Below are 22,353 nucleotides of genomic sequence, written 5' to 3' on the forward strand. Positions count from 1 at the left end.
AGGACACAGGAAAAGCAGGAGAGGATATAAATCGGAGGAAGAAATCGCTCGTTCGAAGACAGTCCGTGGTTAAAGGACATAACGTTTAAATTCGGTCCGTTCGTAAAAGTTTGTAACGTATTAGAAAATAAATAGATAAGAAGTGAAAATAAAGCTATTTTCTTAAGAAAAGTGAGTGCTCAAGTTATTCCACTCCGATTCCAACGTTTCCGCGGATCCCGAACCCGTTGTGCCCGATACTTGACACAACACTTACAGGACCGAAAGAGTCAACGACCCATTCTATGACCTTGTACGAGACGACATCAAGGAAAACAATACTTCAGAAGACTTTTTGGGGAAGAAATTAGCAATATACGCAAAGTACATAGTTAATTTAATATATGTATATATTTTTTTTAATTATATATCTTAACGCGTTATATGTACAAGTCAGTTCTCTAGTTTTCTATTTATACTAGAAAGATATAAATCTTTTCTAATTAAAATATTATTGCGTTAAACCACTTTTCGTGGACAGTTTTAGTAACGTAAATTTATAATTTACAGATTGTACACACATTCACCTTGCACGCGTGACGATGCATCACGCTATTGTTACAGCGCTCAAGCATACGTTACAGTATTATGTATATAATATAAAAATTTAATAAATAAAAATCCCACGCGACTTAAAAATCGCTTTTCAGGGAGATTAGACCCCTTTCACATGGGTCTAAATTCGATATACTGTTAATAAAACACTATCTAAAAATACAAAATTGCAAAAAAAAACATGTAAAAGACAAGAATTTTCTATGATGTGTCCAATATGTAAGACACAATATCCGGCTATACAACTGCTCGTGTGAAAGAGGCCTTAAAAGAGAGATTATCTATGATGTTTTCGGCACTGAATATATTCTGCTAACTTCTAATCACCGGCGAGATACGAAATCATTTTAAAGTTCGTGCCAACCGAACTCGGATAAAAAAATAATTACTTGTACTCTATCGTAAAAAGATAGCGGAAGCGACGATGCGTTTTACCGCGAATAACGGTATACAAAAAATAACATTATATATTACTTATATACACAAAGATACGATTCGTCGAAGAATGTCGAGATATTCATTCGTATCTGCCGACTGTACACGCGGCTTAAGTAATTACAAGTAATAATAAAAAAAAAGAAGAACGTCTCCTGACTAGAAACTTGCGTGGTCGAGCTGCAGGAGCTGGAAGGAGTATTCGACGGCAGTATACGAGTGACGAATCAATCGTCACTCACCCAAAACCAACGTTTCAATGTACCTCACATGGCAATCTCGTCTTGCCTAGACCCGGATTAAGGCACTGTTGAACGCTAATGAGATATTCGATAAAAGTCGAAACTGTATTCGCAGACAACACCAATCAAATCCATGCAACGCGCGTGTTCCCTCGATTATTCGAACTATAAGGCATTTTTCAATTCGACTACGTAGTCAAAATTTTAACTCGCTTACGATTGAATCTAGTATAGCCAGAAAATCGAAATTTTTAATAGAACAAAGGTGAACAGTGATAGTTTTCCTTTAATGATCCTCGCCTTGTTGAAAGTGGCCGTTTCGATTTAGCGGTTGTCTCTCTGGAGCGTCGGAAGGTCTATTCCTCTTGAAGAAACCGCACTGTAAATGATAGATAAGATGAGTTGATTATTATTGATTCATTTTGAGTTAATCATTATCAATATCAAAGACATGGCATGAATCAATCTATCTATACAATAAATGAAATCACATGAAAAAATGATTTCAGTCGAAAAAGCTAAGACTGTGATATTTTGTAGATTATTCTGATCAAAAAATCTTTTTAAGCAAAACCATAAAAAATGGACATTTAAAAGTTGCTACTTTATTTAAATGAACTGAAAAGTATCTTTATCTAATAAATTATTCATTTTTTGGCAATAGTATCTTAATAATTTTTGCACGGAATAATAAGATAAATCAATTAATATAAAGAAAACATATCGTTGTTTAAAAAAAATACAATTTGTAATATGCATATTCACAAACTACATTTTGTAAACAACTATGTGTTTGCTTTGCATCAATTAATTTTCAGTTCGATTAGACCCAAAATAGTAATTTTGAAATGATGTTAGAGCAAAATCTCAAATCCATTTTTTATAATTTTGTCTAAGGAAACTTTTGACCAACCTTATAAAGCAAATAAATGAGTAGCAAGAGGATAATCATTCCCGCGCAGGCTGACAGAACTACCACCCATATTGGAATCATATCCGGAGCAGAAGGTGCCGCACTAGGTTCGATATTCGTCATAACTTCGTCGCTCCTAATAACCTGTTCAGCAGGCGTACCGATGAATGGTTGCTTCGTAACACGCGCCACCAACTTTGTTGACACTTTCACTTTCTCTTCAAGAGCTACTTCCTTCAAAGTCCTAGCATCCACGCGATACCTCGCGCTGATCCATACTTCTTGATCTTTCTTCAGTGGACCTAACACGCATCGCAACATAACGCACTTTGCTGCATCACACGGCCGTATTGGTATCTGTAATTCAGGATCGTTTTCCTGGTAGTAATCGTCATCTTGGAACGTAGTTGCATCTGACGGATCGTCTGTTTCGTCGAGGTCTCGTCGGTGTCTATGAAGCCACTCGAATTTCTTGAACTCCTCAATATCGACCATGTCGCTCTCGCGTCTATACCTCGAGCTTGGAAAATCGGGCCTGTCAGTGAGAAACTCGTCATCGTTAAACCGGTCACGATTTCTTCCGTAGACTCTGGTATTGCTCGTTCTGTCTTCAGTCCGTTTCTCTTCATGCGTACGAGTATTATATCTGCTTTCGTAACCTCCGTCCGAAGTTGCACTGGATGATTCCTCATGCCAAGATTGACTGTAAGTTCCTTGACCTTGATTATCAGCATTGCTACCTAAATAATCATCGTGCGATCCATGTAAAGTGTACGTTCTTTCCTCTGTATGCGTGAAAGAACCCTGAAGAGGAAATCTTCGGCCATCTTTCAACACGATGTAACCTTTACTATCCGGAGCAATAAATAGCTGACCTTCTATTCTGAGAAATCGACTGTCGCGAGGCTCTGCGGATTCCGAGATGTAGCTTTGACCACCATAACGATCCTGAAGAGGAAACATAGAACCATCCTGAAACTCTATGTACTCCTTCCTATCAGCAGATGTTCTGAATCTTGCTTTAAACTGCACATACTGTTGTCCCTGTCTACTATATACTTGGTAACCAGCTGCATCCTTCGACAATGTGCCAAAGATTCGGTTCAATTCTTGCGTAGAGCTGACATTGTGCAAATCAAATTCTCGACTTTTAACTGTTTCTTCATGGTCGCTAGTGATGAAATCATCATCCGTAGATGGATGGTGACTACCCGTGGTCACTCCATAGCGTCTTTCCTCGTCGTATTTATGTTCTCTCTCTTCTTGCAGGTGTCTTTCCTCTTGCTGTCTTCGTCTTTCTTCTTCTTCTCTTCGCCATTCCTCTCTTCGTTCTTCTTCCTGTCGACGTCGCTCTATCTCTTCTCGGTGACGTTGTAGAGCAAAGTTACGTTCTTGCTCTTCCTGCAGCTTCCTCTGTCGAGTCTCCTCCTCCTGACGCAGACGAAGTTCTTCCTGAAGCTTCCTTTGTCGAGTCTCCTCCTCCTGATGTAGACGAGTTTCTTCCTGAAGCTTCCTCTGTTGGGTCTCCTCCTCCTGACGCAGACGAGCCTCCTCTTGTTCTCTCAGTAGTTCCTGGTATCTTCTCTCGCTTTCTGTCATAATCGAATCGTACCTTCCTGGAGGTGAAATTGTATGTCCTAGCACTTCACCGCTCTCTTTCCAACGACTTTCTACCCTAACAGATTGGTTCGTGCGTGTTCCATAGGACTGTTCGAGATCGGGCAATCTCGAACTAAAGGTTCCTTCTTCAGATTCACGAAATCCCCCGCCTAAAGTTGTAGAACCGTAATTACCACTTGATTCCGTATGAAAAACAACGCCACCGCGATTGCTAGATAAGTTACTGCTACTGATCGAGCTAGTTCCAGAAGAATTGTGCGTGTATGTTGTAGTGAGTACTTCGGGTTTTTCTCCTGTTGGGTTTAGTTGAATCCTCCTAGTCTCGGTAATACTGGAAGAAGAGGGAGAAGACGACGATGATGAGGAGGAAGAGTGTCGTGATTTCTGAATATTCGAACTATCGCCACTACTAATCTCAGCTTCTTCCTTCTGATTCACTTTGTTACGATCTATCTCGAAGCCTCTTTGAACATTGATTGTTCTACCTGACTGCGACTCATCTAAGATTACGCCAGAATAATCGGGATAATTTAGGTGTGCTTTTCTGCGTTGATCCAACTGTAATATATTATTATGATTTACATTGCTATATATATGTACATTTATATGATGTAATATAAAAAATAATTTTCCATTTTATACGTACCTTCAAACTAAGATAATTTGAATTGGCAGATTCGCAAGCGATCGGCCCCGCAGTCTCCGGTTGCTCCAATAAATACATCAGTGTCTTTCCAGATAAAGTCTGCGCAGGCCATACAAGGAACGCTTCTGCTTCGACGATATCCGATGGACCTTGATTGCGAATCGTATAATTGTGCGTCACCGCTGGTCCCAATTCGAGCTCCGTTGTAATATTTACGGCAGTGTAATTGTCGGGATTATAATACAGATCCTTGGGCTTGCTCTCACCGTCAATGCGTAAATCTGTCTCAATCCAGATCGGCAGTGACAAGTACTCTTTGTTATCATAGATAGTGTTGGGATCTTCAGGGTTTGTAGTATTGACATGCATATTAAACTCGTAGATAGGCTTCATCCCGTGAGATGTTACAGGCTGAAGTAACACCTTAAATTTCACCAGCTTTCTTTGTGGCAGTGGATTTCCGATATCACAACGCAAAGTATTATTATTTGATTGTTTGGGCGCGGAACAATGAACAGGAATTTCTAAGGTTTCTATACGCTCGATTTTGATGTAATCAATACCGGCTGGTAGCTGCAGATTATATGTTGCCTCGAACGCATCTTCGCCTGCGTTTTCAACCAAGACTTCGAGTTCAAGTCTTTTACCAGATCCTAACAAATATCTACCAACATTGGGTCTCACTTTGAGCTGTAAATTGGGTATACAAATGTTATCGGATCCGCAATTCTTTCTGATGGAGAGAGTGTCCTTCCTGGAGGTCGTCGCGCCAAGGACTGGTCTTAATGGCATTCTAGGATCTCGACGACGATTGTCAGGAATCCGTTCTTCCTCTAGACTCATACGCATCTCGGCATCCAACGACGTCAGTTTGTCACGAATATTAGGAGTCACGTAGACCTTCAAAAAATAATGCCAAAGTTGTAAGTTTTAAAAATATGTATATAGAATATTGCAGAAATCAACCGTTTACCTACCTGGACTGTGCGACAGAACTGGCGATCGCGTTCTACCGAGATCGTGTGATTCATCGTGTTCTTGTTCTCCAACTCTAGGAAGAATAGTCTCGGATTCTTTGTCTTCTTTACGTCGAGTACATACTGTATGTTGAAATTGTGCCTCATGAGGACACCCTCTCCCGTATACCTGAAGCAAGCTCTAAGTGGAAAACACGTGACTCTGTTGTTGTCCGAAAGTGTGCAGTTTCTGTTGTCTAAGGAAATCAACTTAGATTCGGAGTCGAAGGACACATAGGAGTCCATCTTGATTACCGGTCGTGATCTGAAGAATGCACAGTTTAACTTCAAAATTTAAATACAATTTTGAAACATTCTCTACATCCAGAACCAAGACATTGAGAATCAAAGAATAATTAATTAATAACAACCTGAAAAACATTGCTGCTCCCGACTCATATGCACCGACTACTAAATCTGGATAAACATTGCCATCCAGGTCAAGGCCACCGGCTACAGAAAATCCGAAGGTCTGCACCGGATTGTCCAGATCCTCTGCGTGGATTACTTGGGAATACTTTTCCAGGACCCCGGTCCGTGAACCGTGATAAATGTAGACGGCACCACGACCGTTTGGACCAGCATAGGGCGCGCCGACAACGAAGTCACCGTAACCGTCACGGTTGATGTCCCCCAGAGAGGCCAGCGACAAACCGAAACGTCCGCGGTTGCTTTCGCCGTCCCTGGATAACGATAAGCTTTATCGCCGCGGTTCAACGAACTTACGTGACGTAGGGCTCATTTAACCCTTCGGGTCGGAGTTAATGAACTTGGGACCAGCAGAGATATCCGTTTTACGGAAGAATTTTCTCTAAATATATACATTTTTATAAATATAGTACGTATAATTTATATAATATATTACCCCCTTCCCCTCTCTCTATTCTCTCTTATTCTTAAAAATTCATGAAGCTTCATTACCTTGTGTCGAATTTGCGGAACTTTTCCACACCATCGCCCTGATAGATAACGTAAATTCTTCCAGTTTCGATGGTCATTTCCGGATTATCTGGGATTGTATACATGGGTGCACCGACTATCAGGTCATCCAACCCATCTCCATCTATATCGCAAGCAGCTACAGCGTAACCGAAGTAAGCGCCCATTTGCTCACCAGTAAGATTTCGAGGATTCGTCATGTTCGATGTGAAAAGTAAGACCTACGGTCATATTTTACATTTGCAATAACGAGATAATATCGATGTACACAAATTTCATCGCGATTTAAATTTCATGCGATGTATATAATATTTGTCACAACTCAATATTTATTAATTATAATATATGTAATATATATAATTTAATTAATAATATTTATAATTTAGATTCGTAGGAAGCATACATATAATATAACGTACACAACTTTGCATTTTTTAATACATCAGAGAGATTCATTAAATACTCTGTACAGGTCACCGCATTGTATTTGTACTTGACTGAATTTATCTTACAATGTTCCTCGCGTTTATCAAAATCTTTGCATTTAGATAAATATTTGAATTTTCAACATGTTAATGTTGCGATTTTTTTCTTGCCTTTCTTCTCAATCCTTTCTACATTTTCATCGTTACACTTTTTTTGTACGTCATGTCCTTAGATTTCAATCTGTAATACAATACTCTTCTACACACCTTGCCCAGAAGATCGGAACCGCGCGGGACGCCAACCGCGGTACCACTATCTCCGTTTCCAATAAAATCTCCTGTCGCGACAGAGTAACCCATGTAACTATCATCCTCCTTCGCAGGACCCTCTTTGGTGAACATGATTCTTGATCGACTATTCAAGGGTTGTGAAAACGCTTGTCCTATAAAACATTCCATGACGTTAATAAGAAAAATATCCTAGGAAGTGACGGGAATGCGAGTGTTTTTATGATCACAGCTTTAGTCAAAGGTCTCTGAAAGGCTGTCGGCCTTTGCTGCAGTCAGGAAATAGCTCGCACAAAAAGCTTCACAAAATCTTTTACTGCATTGAAATGTAAATGTACAACTGATCGATTTGAATTTTCTTGGATGAAGAACAATTTGATGTATAAATAATTAGCTACAGACTAAAATTTTTCTTTAAATAAATTATTCTTGAAAATATTAATTAACTTCCAGAAGAAATAATATGTATCAGGAGAAATCACACATATCTATACATGTATGTGTACATATTTAATTTTATAAGATTTTGTGAAAAAATAACATACTATATAAACATAGGAATGACAAGCTGTTCTATTATTAATCTAGCATTTGTTCTCGCTATTAATGTCAAGCGATCGTCACTATATAGCAACGTTGGCGCAAACTCTCGAGCCGATTATAAGGGTATTATAGCTTTCTAGTTGGATCCGTATTACCACGGCTCTTGCTGCATCTGTAGCTTGCTGAAGCTGTAAAAAGCGGGCCCGCACCTGTTAGAAATGATCACCCACCACTTATTTGGCAGTAATTAAAAAGGAACAAGAGTGTACATTGTCATAATTACAGCTGATTTTTAATTTATCAGGAAAATGAGACACAAAAACAGCTGTTAATTTAATATAAAAGTTTTTACTTTATTTAATTTATAACAACATAAAGTAAGTAACATAAAATATCAATTGTAGGAACTGTAAATCACCCAAATTATATATATAAAGAAATTAATAAAACTATTTACACATATTTTCGGATTATAATAAGCACAGTTACTGTACTCATCGATTTTGATTATATATAATTAATAACAAGTGTCATATATTAAGCATAAGGATAAATGATTAGAGTTACTGCCAAGCAAGTACAAAGAGGGTGGAAAATACTCTCGTGTTACTTGATACCTGCCTCCGAGGACGATTTTTTGCGATTAAATGCAAATTATTATTGCCGGCTTTCACTTCAGTTTTCGCACTCTCGGAAAAAGCCGACAAGCAACACGTTGTTAATTTGGCAAGTAAGAAGTCGTCAATACGAGAGAATGGTAGCTTATTAGAAATGAGAGGGTGGGGGGGGCGACAGGGTAAGGGTGGACAGTACTTTAATTACGGGGAACGCCTGCAAGTGTTCGCGATACCTGATGCTTCGGCTTCGGTGATTAACATCGTCGCCACGAACTTCAACCTCATGGCGGCGGCGATCGAGTATATTTGACCTGCAATTTGTTAAAGGAAATTCCCCTCTGAATTATTAATGAGATCTAGAAGTCGGACGCTCTTTCTCTCTATCTCTCTCTTTCTCTCTTTCTCGCTCTCTCTCTCTCTCTCTCTCTCTCTCTCTAATCGCTAATCGACATCCGTTCCTCCGTTCTCGTTCAGTCGCACCACCCCGTGGATCAGATAATTTTTGATTGAAAAAAAGAAAAATAATAAATACATCTACGTCAAACTTAAAAGACAGATTTTTTTCGGCCGGTTCACATATACGTCCTAAGATATACAGGTGTTATCTTACAGACAAAAATTTGATAAAGGATCTCACCTTGCCAGTAATAACTGCCTGGTGCTCCTATGAAAAGTCTCTCGCCATTCTGAAATAATAGAAAAGTAACCGTCAGCGAATTTTTCTTCACTCTCGTTGCCAGGCATGAGAAAGATGTTAAAATCTAATTTATCTCCGGCAACACTTTTGCTTGCATTCACACAATTGTTCTTATATCATTTTGCTTTGGAAGACAAGTATCTCGCAAAATAAAAGAAGCGATAAATGGTACGTATGATTTTTAATGCCTCTCGGGTGTGTATAACCGAGAAATGGACGCACTCACGAAAGTCTAATCTTTTTTTTTTTTAATTAACAAGATAATACCGAAGATAGGAGAAGGGAGGGCTCGTGCGCGAGTCCGAGATGCGATAAATCAACTGCTTGTATATGTATATGCAAGCCGCACATTTACTGCACGCGTTTGCACACAACCGCGTCACGCATGTTAAATCCTACGAGAAACTGCGGTGGCCTTTACGATAGAGACTTCTCGGTACGAAGTGCCATCGCCTCTTGATGTGCACAGCAAGGAAAAACTGCGAGATTAGAAGGATCGATGGCATCTTGATCGGATGATAAAATATCGTGAGATACCACGAATACGATAGCTGTCGATGACTTTCTCATAAATCTATAGTACATTATAAGCTCCGTTACGAAATATCTTCACCATTCCCAATGATTCCTAACGTGCGATCGAAGATACAGATTTTTTTCACGAATCAAATTCTACATGGAAAGAATATAGTTTTGTCGAAGCACCTAAAAATTTAGCTAGATACAAATCAAAATACTTTCGTTAACTATCTATATAATTATGCAGAACCCTCAAAATTGCTTGCTAGAATGGCAACATTTATTACAGTATCATCATTATGCTTAAGTATATAGATAATTATATTTTGATGGTTCAACAAAATTATTTTCAGAATTGTATCTAGTTAAATTTTTTGCTACCTCAGCAAAACCGTTCTTTCCGTGTATCCAATTATATATAGCAAGATCTTTTCATCAAATTTCGCGAATTGTTTTTGCTTTGGTAAAATTTTAATTCAAAAATTATTCATAAAGTCTCATGTAAGCTATTGTTTATTTAAAACTTACACAAGAGCCAAAAAATTGTTATTTTTTAAAGAGCCCAAAATGTAAAAGATGTCGATTTATGAAGATGGACCGACGTAGTAAATGTGATAAGTACATGCGCCAAAAGACATCTGCAATGGCATCGCGTACAGTATGCATTATTTATGACTGCAATATGTAATGAAAGCAGTCATGCTTTTGTCGTGCAACATCTGTCTCGCGCGTTAAATGTACGCGAACCGCAGTAGTTCGCGGCACAAAGACCTCTCGCGGTACGCGGCACAGCGTGCTCTTTTGCGTCCATACAAAAATTATTAATCATCGCAATAGTATATGCAACTGATACGCGACAATGGGAGCGTCAACGTCATGACTTAAACGTTCTCCAAAACGTATAACTCACACAACGCCGGCGGTCCCCGAGCGGAGGCGTGGAAAAATCGATGTACTGTTTCAACGTGTCCGCGAAAGGTAAGACGTAACGAACGAGTCGCTTCGCAGAATGGAAAATGAATGTGTGGCACAGTCCGTGTAATAAAGCAAGAATTTCATTTGCATCGCCTCCGAGTCTACACACGTTGCATTTATTTTCATTTGTTTCCCGAAACGGGAATATATATCCTCTCAGGGAAGAGGAATTATTATTAAAGTAACACACTCCGGCGCGAGATAGAGAGAAACCATCTCGAGAGTTTCACACACACAGCACCTCTTGCGATATGAGACCTCTGTTGAATCGGTACGTGAGAACTCGAGTGGCTCTCGAAATTGTTGACGTACTCGATGCTGTTGACCCTTTTGCGCCTGTCATTCCCATGCAACGTATTGAAGGTACTTGTACAGTTAGCACTTACGAAACGGATACTAATGTATTCGATAGTTCACTAAATCAAAATGAAATCACGGAAGTCCGCCTACTCATTGACTTATACGGGAATTCTTTCGTTTACTCAGTGCCGCTACTCGCCGAGAACGGATTTCAGAAAAATCTACGAGACGATTATAGATGATATCACACAATGTGAAGAGATAATCAGCTAATTAATTTATCTTTTCCTTATCGTTAGATCTGCAACTATTGCGGTAACTTCCGTGTATATATAACTGTAGAAAAAAGTTGAAGTTCGTTCATAGTCGAGGTCGCGACCCTGTAAACCAGCGTACTCGACCGTGCATTGGCGATGCATTTTATACGTTTTACGTATCGTAACGGTGCACTCCCACGCGTCCAACTAACGGCGGTGTCGAAGTAATGAAGATTACAGCTCGCATACATATTAATCGGTCTACATGAATGATCGCGAGAGAAACTGAATGCACAAATACGATAAGATCATGTAATATGGATGACAACGGATTGAAAATGGAACGGGAAACATTGGCTACTTTTACGCGATTATACTTTAAGATCGAATCACGCAGTCTGTGTTATCAAGCTGACTGCTAATGTCCATTAAATATAGCAGTATTAAAATTATAATTACATGAGAATTGATAATCTTGGATATAATTATGTCAAATGTAATCAATGAATTTTTGATTAAATTCAAATTTCAAGCAGAGTTTGTTTTAATAAAACTTTCAGTTTGAATATTAAGACATTTAAAATATTAAAATAGACAATACAGAAATATAAATACAATACATAAAGTAAGCAATTTTTTTTAAGGGCAAGATTAATCAAATCTAAATTAATTAGAGAAGACAAATAAATTTACAGACAAATTAAATCACTAAAAAAAGATCTGGAATACTTTGTAAATAAATGTCCAGTTTTACAAGAGGACTGTGTGTGTTGGACAACAGGAACGGTAGATTCCCGAAAAGTCCATTTGTCAAGACTTCATACAAATAGCGCTCGGATCAAAGTGTTAACCGCGCGACAATGTCGTTATACACTCTCTTAGGGTGCACCTACGCGCGGACTCGCTCGCCCACGTGAAGGATCCGCTGCTGCAAGGAAGTAAGATACAATTTCTACAAAACGCACGCAGGCAGAGAGACGCGCGTTAATGCGAGTAGGAAAGAAGAGCAACGCGAACAAATCGTGTAACATGAGATTCCATTTTTGCACGGTGACGCACTTTCCTTTACGACACGCGATATCTCGTAATCGCGGTGAACGTTGCCGGGGGAATTATCGGATTATAGTCGAAGTTGTTTTGCGTACAGACAATAAAATCGTATTATTATTTTCTGTAACTCTAGACACGCGCGAGAGTTAATGGAGATTGTAGAGAAATAAATGATAATATTGGAACAAACAGTAATAAATGTATTAGTAGCAATAGTGATAACGAGATAAATTGTACAAATCATTCCACGATTATCATATACTTTTAAAATGTTATTTAATATTTTTCGACATTAATCCACAGCAAAAAGAAGTAAATATTTTAGTGTCATTTAAAAGTTTTAAAACAATAATAGTAAATAGTTTAGTAAGTAGAGTAAAATAATAAATAATTTAAAATAGAAAATAATTTTCAAACGCAAAACGGGAACATATACCATATATGCAATCGGTGATTAACTAGTGATTAATTTGTCAATTTGTTACGATTGACTTGTCAATACGGTGAGATAATTAAACAAACTTTTCACAATCTTCAATAAAGTAATCAAAGGATCTGTCTCTCAAGAAGGGGGAGTCACAGAATAGAAAGCGAACGGATTGTCGCTCGGTGGTGAAGGTGCGCGCTTCACGAGAAAAAGAGCATGTCTAGTTTCGTTTTACTCTGCTTATCATGAGAAACGGTGGCCGTTTATAAGACAATGCAGCCGCGAGGGTAAAGAGACGATCTCACCGGCGCGTAGGTGGCCTCCTTGCGGCGTCGCACGACGGTGAACACAGAACACGGTGACAGAACGAAATGTCCGAGCCTTAAATGGCCACCTGAAACTCTCCTGCTGTTTGCCTCTTTGCGACCACCTCGCCCCTTCCCTCCGATTTCTTCCTCCGCGACCGACGGTGACGGCGACGGCGACGAGACATTGCGTCGCATATGTGTATATACGCGCGCTTTAAACGCGCGGACATAATGTCGCCGTGAGGACAGCGAGACCCTCTCCCTTCGGTGGCGTCAATTTTTCGCCTCGTCGTCGGAGGGTTCTCGAGTGACGCGATAACGAACGATCATCCACCTTCAGTTTTACGCGACGACGATACCGAAGTGAAAACAGATATATACGAAGAGGTGATTAACACATCGACGAACAGCCATGGGTGTCGTTGTCTTGGTAGAAAATTCATTTCGCAACGTCACTCTTAAATCATGAGATGCATTATCTTCTCCTCAACGTTGAAAATAGAAAAAGACGAGATAATTTGGACAGCGCCATTTCTCAACTTTTGGGTATCATAGTTCGTCGAAGATGAATTAATGACACTACTATATTATTTATATATGTATACCTATATATTGTATATAATAAAAAATTCTTATATACTTGCAATGGAAACTAACAACAAAATTTTACTAGCACAGAAATTGAATTGTATTTTATTTTTTACACATTTAAAATTCACGATCAAAAAATTGACTGTGCTTTTAAAGTTCAATATTGCTAGCAGAGGAATAGGAATTCTTCGAGAACGTTAAACCTAAAGTTTATCTTCTACATTTTCTACATGCTAGTAAAAACTCATATGTAAAAATTTTTCAAATTTATATAGTCCGCGAGACAATATAACAATCAACATTAAATTTCAAAGGCTCATGTTGAGGACGAAGAATAAAAATTTCACATTGCCAATGGAGGACTACACGCAATCTTTATATGTATCTATATATATATATCTGCGAATATGATTAAACTTCCGGATACACAGGAGAATAAGTATTGCGGTTACAGCCGCAAAAATTCGCTTAAGCATATAGCGATCAGAGAACCGCCCGATATAAATGCAGCAACTCGGCAATGTAAATTCCCCGTTCCGGTAGAATTACAGCATTTGTGGCGTCGTTTGTAACACAACCGCCGGTGTAATCGCGGACCGCGTTGGTCCTAATGGATCTCGCGATTGCTTATCAGAATCAAGCGAAAACGCATCCGCCGCATTCCTTCTAGTCGGCCCAAACCAGTCCACAAATCCCTCGCCTCTTTATACCCGAGTGTATGAAGCGTAAGAAAACGCGTTACTCCTCGCTGAGCAAATTAACGTACGGGCAGTCACGCGCGTTACTTGAGATAAGATATTAAATAAGGAACTGCATTAGGTGTTGAGAATCAGGATGTACATGCAACGTGATTAGTAAAATTAACATATTCCATTTGTAATACTTCTATCGCAATTATTGAGAAAATATTTGATTGCTCAATACTTTTATATATAATATTTTGCAAGATTTCAGTCCATTGATGTAGCTTAAAAAGTTGTCACGTTAACAAAAGCACGGCTTAAAGAACCAGTTCTCCAATAAAAAGATCAAATATATCATGAAATGTTATCTTTTAATTTTGTGGAAAAATTAAAAAAATCATTTTTTACATTTCTTAAAGACTATAGTTTATTCTAAAGTTTTTAAACAAAATGAAATGGAGATAAACTTTTATCCTGATGTTTTACGTGTGTCAACCATTAAAATTTGAAACAATTCTATTACTCAATTAAATGCAACGAGAATCACTTTAGAATCATAGAAGTGTATGAGCGCAGTGCGATGAGTTCACCATATTTCGGCGCAATTTTTTGTTTATGTCTCGCAAATATTATTATTTGTGAGTTGCGGTACATCGGTCGGACCGAACGATTCGCATGGTCCGACGTTAAGAGAACAATAGGGGCCCTTCTCATCCAGCCAAACAATGTCAAACGTGCAATCGAGTCACGTGCACACCATCGCGACCCGATAGGGTACTCTGGCGGTGCGGATACAGCCGGGTGCAATAGCCGTAACTTTTGTGTTCGGGCGCCATCCGTCTCTCGGGCCCTCCTTCACCAAGCTGGGCCCGAGCGAAGCCAAGCACGGAGAACGCAAAGCGAGCCGTTCTGCTCGTCGAACCTGAAGAATGCGTTTTTTGACGTGTCGAGAGGTGAATCGGAGGTCGACCCGGTCGGTCTCAGGTCCCGGTCTGTCTTTCGGACCGCGCGACTCATGCAAGTGGGAAGACAATGATCGATGCGTTTCTTGTATGGGAAGTAATTAGGATAGTCAGAAAATGATGGATTAAAAAACAAATTTGTGCATGTGTCAGATAATTTTTATCTCTTGCTATGAATATTTTTATCTTGTAGATTTTAAGAGCTAAAATATTATTAATAAAATATTATTATAACATATGTTTACAAGATTATACATATATATATATATATATATATTTATAAAATACAAAAATATTTCTGATTATTATATTCTGATTATCTTCTCACTAATTTCTCCAGTAGAATATAGAAAGTAATTCCTATATTATAGAGTACCTTCGCTTAGACTGAATTTTACGTTAATATTGCACAAATATTTTTCATCTTGCCATACTTTCTTCAATTGCTACACGTTAAACAGATTAGCCAGACAGTAGTAAGCAAATACGTGCATTTGTCGTTGTAGTCGGTGTGACACGCAGAGACACGGTAAATGCAGAAGGAGCAGAAAGGATCTACACGATATACCCCCCATGAAGCAGTGGTCGGTCCCGATGCTTATACACGCGAAAAATTTGCAACCGAGACAATGGGCTGGGCTGCGTCCCGTCTACGCGAAACACGACTGGCACGAGTTCTGGCGCCAATCGAAAAGGGGTTGGGAATATACAAGGGACGGAGGAGATGGGAAAAAACACGCGGGCGCTCCATCCAAAATTGAAATATAACCGTGCAGCCGAATATGCATAAGGACCATGGTGAAATTTATATTCCAGCGAGTATATACGCGTGCACACACGCGCCCATAAGTATGCTGCGCTTAAGTGCACGCCAAATGCAGCCGGGAGATTGCAACGACGACGCCGGGCAAGAAACGAGGCCCGAAGCCCTGATGAAGCAAGAAACTGTTGCGAGCGAGACTAACGTGGGATAATGCACGCGTGGATAGACGAGTGATGGAGAAAAATCATAAACTGCATTTTTTTTACAGGCTACAATCGCAAGTATATAACGGGTATCTCAATTTACAAGAGCAATTTGGCGTTAAAATAAAATTGCAAAAAACTGATTGTCGTTTTCTTTTTTTAATAAATTAATCAATATTTATCATAAAAGATGATTTTTGTATTATATTATACTTATATATGATAAATGTTCATGATGATTTATAGTATAAAGAACGTGAAATAAAAGAAATGTAAAGTTTGTTAGCAGTCAAATACTATTAAAGTATATAATTATTCTCTTCTACTATTAAACATATTAATATCTTTTCTCTACTGAAACTTTTCTAAAATATAACAACTAATTTAAAATATATAAAATATAGTAAAAAGTTTTCATATATATATATATATGATAAATAATGTTAAACATGATAAATAATTGATAAATATAATAAATAATGTTTAATATTTTACCATTCAAAAAGTCGTCCAAATAATAATTATTTAATCAATTTCATCAAAGATTGCAATGAATTACGGAGAAATCGTGCAGCATCATCTGATCAATTGATCCACGTCGAATCTAATTCAGAACATTTTCTCTTTGAGAAGGTCGACAAAAGAATACGTTCATACTAAAGAAGCTTGAAGGCTTATATTTCAATTGTCGAATTGGAGTATGGAGTTGGACGGAAAGTCGGGTCGTATCGATTGATAGCGATCGAGTATCGATCGATCTTCTCTAGATCGTCCATCGGATAAGCCGCGGTACCCAGGTAACCCAGGTACGACAGAGGTTGATACTAGCAGCGGTGATTTAACGTGAAGATCGATGGTCGATTCCATTCTCGATGGCGTCGAGAGGGCCTCTAAATCACGCTCATCGGGATTTAGCATACGCAAAGACTCTTTGCTACTGTTCGAGTTGTCGTACAATGGCGTTTGTTTTCCGAAAAGAGAAATGGACGCATAAGCGCGAATAGTACACACATTTTATAAAAGATTGAATTTATCTGGATTTATTAAAAGTTTTCTAAAAATAAAAGATTTATAAAAAATTTCACAAAAAAATTGTTTATTTTTTTATAATTTTGGTATAATTAAAACAATTTTTCAAATAGATTTTTTAGCATTATATATGTAAATATAGATGTGTATAGAAGACAAAACTGCGATTATGAAGCGTGGTTGCTGGAACGCAGAGTTAAATATCCTAATAATAGATTTATTTTCAAAATATATTATAATATGTTTCGACTCTTTTTCGAATAATCGTTAGATAATAGTCTAGAATACAAAATATTAAATCATCTTTGACCAGGCGATAAGGAGCTTCTTAACAAAGATGTCGCAATGATAAAAATTAATAAAAGATCATTACGCAGCGGACATAAAAAAATTCCACTGTAAAAAAATAAATAGAAATGTGAGAGATAATATAAATAAGCGTGAGTCCAAATTGTATACAATAGTATCAGGAAGCTCCATTTCAAAATACACAAAATATTATAGAAGAATAGAGAAATATCGGTCTGTGAAACTATCAAGTACACCTAAAATTATTACATCTACGAGGTATGCACCATAGGCAAGCATATGCGATTGGAATTGAACGCGGGCGGACATATTAACATAGAATGCTGAAACAGAGCTAGGAGTTGGGTATGAGTCTGCAATATGCATTAAACATATGCCATATAATAGCCGCGCAATTCTGAATTATACATCCGTATAGCGAAGATAGCCGACTTGAGTGTCCACGGAATTGTTTCACCGCGTTTGCTTCTTTGGCGATAACCGAAGTCTCGATGCGCGATAAACGATGCTCGGTGCACCGAACGAGTACGAGAGAATTGTGCGCATGAGATATTTTTTAGCGCAAAAAAAATTAGATCGATGTCGCTGAGTTACAGACGATTCGGAAAATCGATTATGGCATGATAGAAGTATGTCGCGACGCGACATACTTCTAAAGAATCTAAAGTAAATTATTTTAATGTCGCGCGACATACTTCAAAGTATCACGCGTTTTGTGCCGCGATCTTGCCGCAAGTCTTATCTAAAACGATCTTACAACGTAAAGTAATTTTGCTTCACGATATAAATGATTTTTTCAAGTATTAAAGATGAAAGTGCAAGTTCAGACCCATTTGAATTTCTTTACAAAATTTTCTGTACAAAAATACACACGAGAACTTTCTGTTCTAAAGCTCTCTCTCTTCGCAAAAAAGAATAAAAATACAGCATTAAATAAAAATATCTTCTTTATAAGAGATTCAATTTTTCTCAAATTACATATGTCCCCAATAAAAGGTGTACAACTTTCACACCATTTCTGGTAAATGTCTATAAATATTCCTGCCACAAAGAGGAAGAATAAAATACGTGCGACCATAATTTATCTTTTGCATCAAAATTTTTAGATAAAGTAAAAACGATCATTGCATCGAGACAGATGCGGTAGCTACCGATTTGTCGGTGACTATACTGCCGATATTTATGGCAACACCGTTTAGATGAAGTAGGGATATCAACGCGTGGGGATTGTGCAGGTGTAACAAACATCCTACATGCAGAGGCAGGCCTACCCGGAGATGTATCTCGAAATGAAAAGGGAGCAAAAGGTGCCCGAGACGCCTACGGTCCCCTGGCCCATCGGACCCGACGATCTGCCGGAGAATTGAGCATTGGACAAGACAATCGTATACGAGAGAGAGAAAACTCCCGTTGCACCATGTGCGGATGCACCACGGCACGAATACGAATGGCCGGAACGACGACCGGAGGTGCGTAAGATAGGAATTCACATTCCTGGCCATATTCGGCCCCCGCTCGCGTCGCCTGCTAACTCTTTCGGGATGTCGCGACCACCGAGACACGTCACCGTATATTTACATTCGTGCGATGCGCTTTCGGTTGATAAACTACCGAGTTACGCGCGGATCTTTGCGCAGAATATTGAAACACGAAACACATTTGAATCGACATATAGTTTTATCGTGAAAGTCACAGGAGTTTTTTAGGTCAATATTTTTCACATTGTGCAGTGGTATCTCATATAAAAAAAAAAAGGAACATTCTCCACATATTATAGACGATAAAGTTAAGTATTGTCCACTTACCTTGGACATCGCAGCTCCTAAACCAGCCTGACAAGAACCCTGCCTGTGATAGCCCCAGTACCCTAAAACGGAAACAAACAATTATATCGTCCCATCCTTGATTGTTTCGGCGACATCATATCTCGACGGTATAATTTGAATAAATTGTTTCCTATTGCGTAATATGTACAATATATACATATAAATTGTAAATAATTTTTATATAATTGATTAAAGATCAAAAATTAAAACAATTATATATATATATATATATATATATATAAAAGCTGATAAAAACTTTGTAAATTATTTGTTATATACCAAACGCGATTTTTTTAAATTTATCGATTAATATACTGTTAATGTTCTATGAAAAAGACATTTGACATATAAAAATGAAAATAATTTATAAAATTTTTGTAATTGGTCTTGTGGTGTGTTCAAGTATCCTAAAATGTGTACGTGAAAAAATAATACAATTACTGTTTTGTACTGTCCTAATTTTTACATGATCATTCAATAAAATTTAATGTAACTTTATGAGCGATTGTATACAACACGCGTTTTTGTGAATGCAATGAACATTTGAGAAAGAACAAAAACATAATAAGCAAATAATTTAAAAATAATAAAAAAGGAGCAGAATTTGTATAGATTCTAAAACAACCAGTTCTTAACAACCAGTTAACTTTACGTGAAATTGTCTAAATAATGAGGAACCGGAGCCATTTGGCGCTATTTTGAGTAGAAATCATCGATATTAAGACAAAAAGTATGAAATGGGTATCCGGGTGGCCGGTTATACATAGAGACAAGGGTTAATATTATATATCCATACCTTAACATAAACAAAACAAGATACTGAAAGCTAATATTTATTTTTATTATATTTATATTTTTAAAAAATTAGATTTAAACTAAAAGATTCTGCGTAAACATGTTAAACAGACGTGTACGCGTACGTTCTTGGAATTCCACGTACTTTAGCGACTAGGAAGTAGAGTGGCACCGCAGACCGGCTGCACGCACGAGCAAAAGTAGTGCGTATATACACGCGTCATTAATTCCAGATCGATCTTCCGTCGTGACGCCTTCACGATCCGTTTTCTCCGTTCGAACCGCCGTGACGAGTCGATAGTGTAAGCTGCACGTTTTACATCAGCAATCTGAACAACGTGGTCTGGGAAATGTGGTCATCGAGTTCCTAACGCTCGTTAACTAGATAACGCAATAGCACTTTTAGATAGGCACTTTCAGACCGACGGTAATAACAGCAGGTCGAAGAGATCGACGGCAATTCCACCGAAATTCTTTCGATTTAAGACGTAAAAGGGCTCCGCGTGTTTTTGTTTTACTATTTGTTCTATCATGTGTTAAAACGAAATCGATTAATTGCTACATGATAACGCGAAGAACTTTGCTAAAAGGAATTCCATGCTAGACGAAATTTAATGTAGCAACGATGTCGTGTTAATTATAAGCGCAGAGTCTAACACAAGTAAGATTAAAAGGAAAATGAAAGTTTATCCTAATTAAATATTTTAAGAAGATTAGATTGTCTCTCTAAAAAACTAGGTATGAATGTGACAGAAAATTATACCGTATAATACAAATGAATCATTTCAATGGAAATGCAATTATCAGAGCAATGATAAATAATATTCAAGCCTCTTTGTAATTATTCTCTTGGAGATAGATAAAATCTTAGCATAACAATATTCATTGTCCGTAACTATCATTATCACTAATCACTATCACTAATTGGAGACGTATAATATTAGCATATATATAATAAATGATAAGAGTCAAAAGATAATGGATCAATCCCGTCGACATAATTACGATGTTATTGCGATTAATTGTTGTCACTATTATTATCGATGAGGGTAAATCATCGCTAACTCAAAGATAAATCTAGGCAATTAACTCGAGGGCATAAATCTGTGGACATCTCGACCTAACGAGAAACAGTGTTATACGGAAGTCACGAATCATCTGCGACCACACTGGAAAGGATCATTTAACGCCTGAGGAAACTGATTAATCTACATTAATGTGTATCTTAATTAACTTTGTCAATTTTTACAGCGAGATCGACACTTCACAATAGACGCAAGGAATTTGCGGGTGCTTGTTAACGCGTCGGTCAGTTCCGTAATTAGTCGTCGACGCTAACTACAAGTAGAAAATTATCGGGCCAGAACTGACTGACAGCTAGGGTCAGTGCCATTCAGACTCGGCTGCTGCGGCGAAGTATAAGCGCGTCCGCAAGAAAATGCGTGCGTACGCGTGTATGTGTGCGAATATCCGGTGACTCGACCCGCAGAATCCGACCTTCTTCTACATATGTGCACATACGCGTCTACGTTATGAGTGCAGCAGCAGCAGCAGCAGCACAGTAGCAGCACCGGCGGGTTCTCTTGACAAACAATCGGTCACTTTAGACGAGCTGTCAGTCACGCAATTACATCAATCCGGTCGCAGTCGTCTTCGTCGTCGCAGCGCGCCGTCGTTGTCGACAACGAAAAAGTAGATATAAAGCGAGCGCCACTCCTCGAACATCGGTGACACGCATGTTGCTTTCAAAACAGTGGCGGAGCTCAACTTATAAGTCGATGAAAGTTTTAAATCACCGACTGTCAAAAAGGGTCTCGCGAGAATAATTTCACTTAAAGATATATCTGCGATCTTAACTAAAGCTTAACTAAACCTTTCGATTAGGTAATCTATTCTAGATAATCTATTGGGTAACCTATTTTCTAATAGAAATTACGAATAGCATTTGCATGTTTCTTTAAATTAGGATGTCCGTACCGAGTTACTTTTTATCAGTTGCTTTTAATGCGTGACGGTGCTAATTGGATCGTTGAAAGTTATTATCGACGAATCGCGATAATAGTATCATCCGTGAAGTAACAACGAATGTGCGTTCGACCGCGATATCGTCAATGGTAGATCTATTTATAATCCGTCTCGTCCTCGAGCTTTGCAAGGGTGCTATTCTCGTCGGTAAGAGGCCACTCTACTTTCAAACTCGAGTCGACATCGAGTACAAGAAGAGAGAAAGAGAAAAATTTTTTCGCATGTAACAAGCAAATGTTTTTTTTTCTCTGATGTCAAAGGAAGATGCCTCAGGATGTGTTCATGGAATAATCCGAAATTTATAAAACAAGTATCTTTTTTTATATGTATTGGCTTTAGACGTAATTAGTCAGAAA

The 22,353-nt window shown here is 38.2% G+C and overlaps 1 protein-coding gene across 1 annotated transcript in view; it reads right to left on the bottom strand.

The window, feature by feature from the left end:
* Positions 1 to 419: 419 nt before the first annotated feature.
* if (integrin subunit alpha inflated) overlaps positions 420 to 22,353 on the bottom strand; it is an 83,455-nt gene continuing 61,521 nt past the window's right edge. Inside the window, exons 5-14 of the mRNA XM_018537596.1 lie at positions 19,157 to 19,218; positions 8,916 to 8,964; positions 8,512 to 8,589; positions 7,098 to 7,273; positions 6,388 to 6,626; positions 5,838 to 6,149; positions 5,428 to 5,731; positions 4,451 to 5,350; positions 2,185 to 4,362; positions 420 to 1,650 (exon numbers count right to left, since the gene is read on the bottom strand). Of these exons, the coding sequence (XP_018393098.1) occupies positions 1,558 to 1,650; positions 2,185 to 4,362; positions 4,451 to 5,350; positions 5,428 to 5,731; positions 5,838 to 6,149; positions 6,388 to 6,626; positions 7,098 to 7,273; positions 8,512 to 8,589; positions 8,916 to 8,964; positions 19,157 to 19,218 (4,391 nt within the window). The 3' untranslated portion in view covers positions 420 to 1,557. The remainder of the gene's footprint in view (positions 1,651 to 2,184; positions 4,363 to 4,450; positions 5,351 to 5,427; positions 5,732 to 5,837; positions 6,150 to 6,387; positions 6,627 to 7,097; positions 7,274 to 8,511; positions 8,590 to 8,915; positions 8,965 to 19,156; positions 19,219 to 22,353) is intronic.

This window comes from Cyphomyrmex costatus, unplaced genomic scaffold, assembly GCF_001594065.2.
Source record: "Cyphomyrmex costatus isolate MS0001 unplaced genomic scaffold, Ccosl1.0 scaffold100, whole genome shotgun sequence".
Lineage (NCBI taxonomy): Eukaryota > Metazoa > Arthropoda > Insecta > Hymenoptera > Formicidae > Cyphomyrmex > Cyphomyrmex costatus.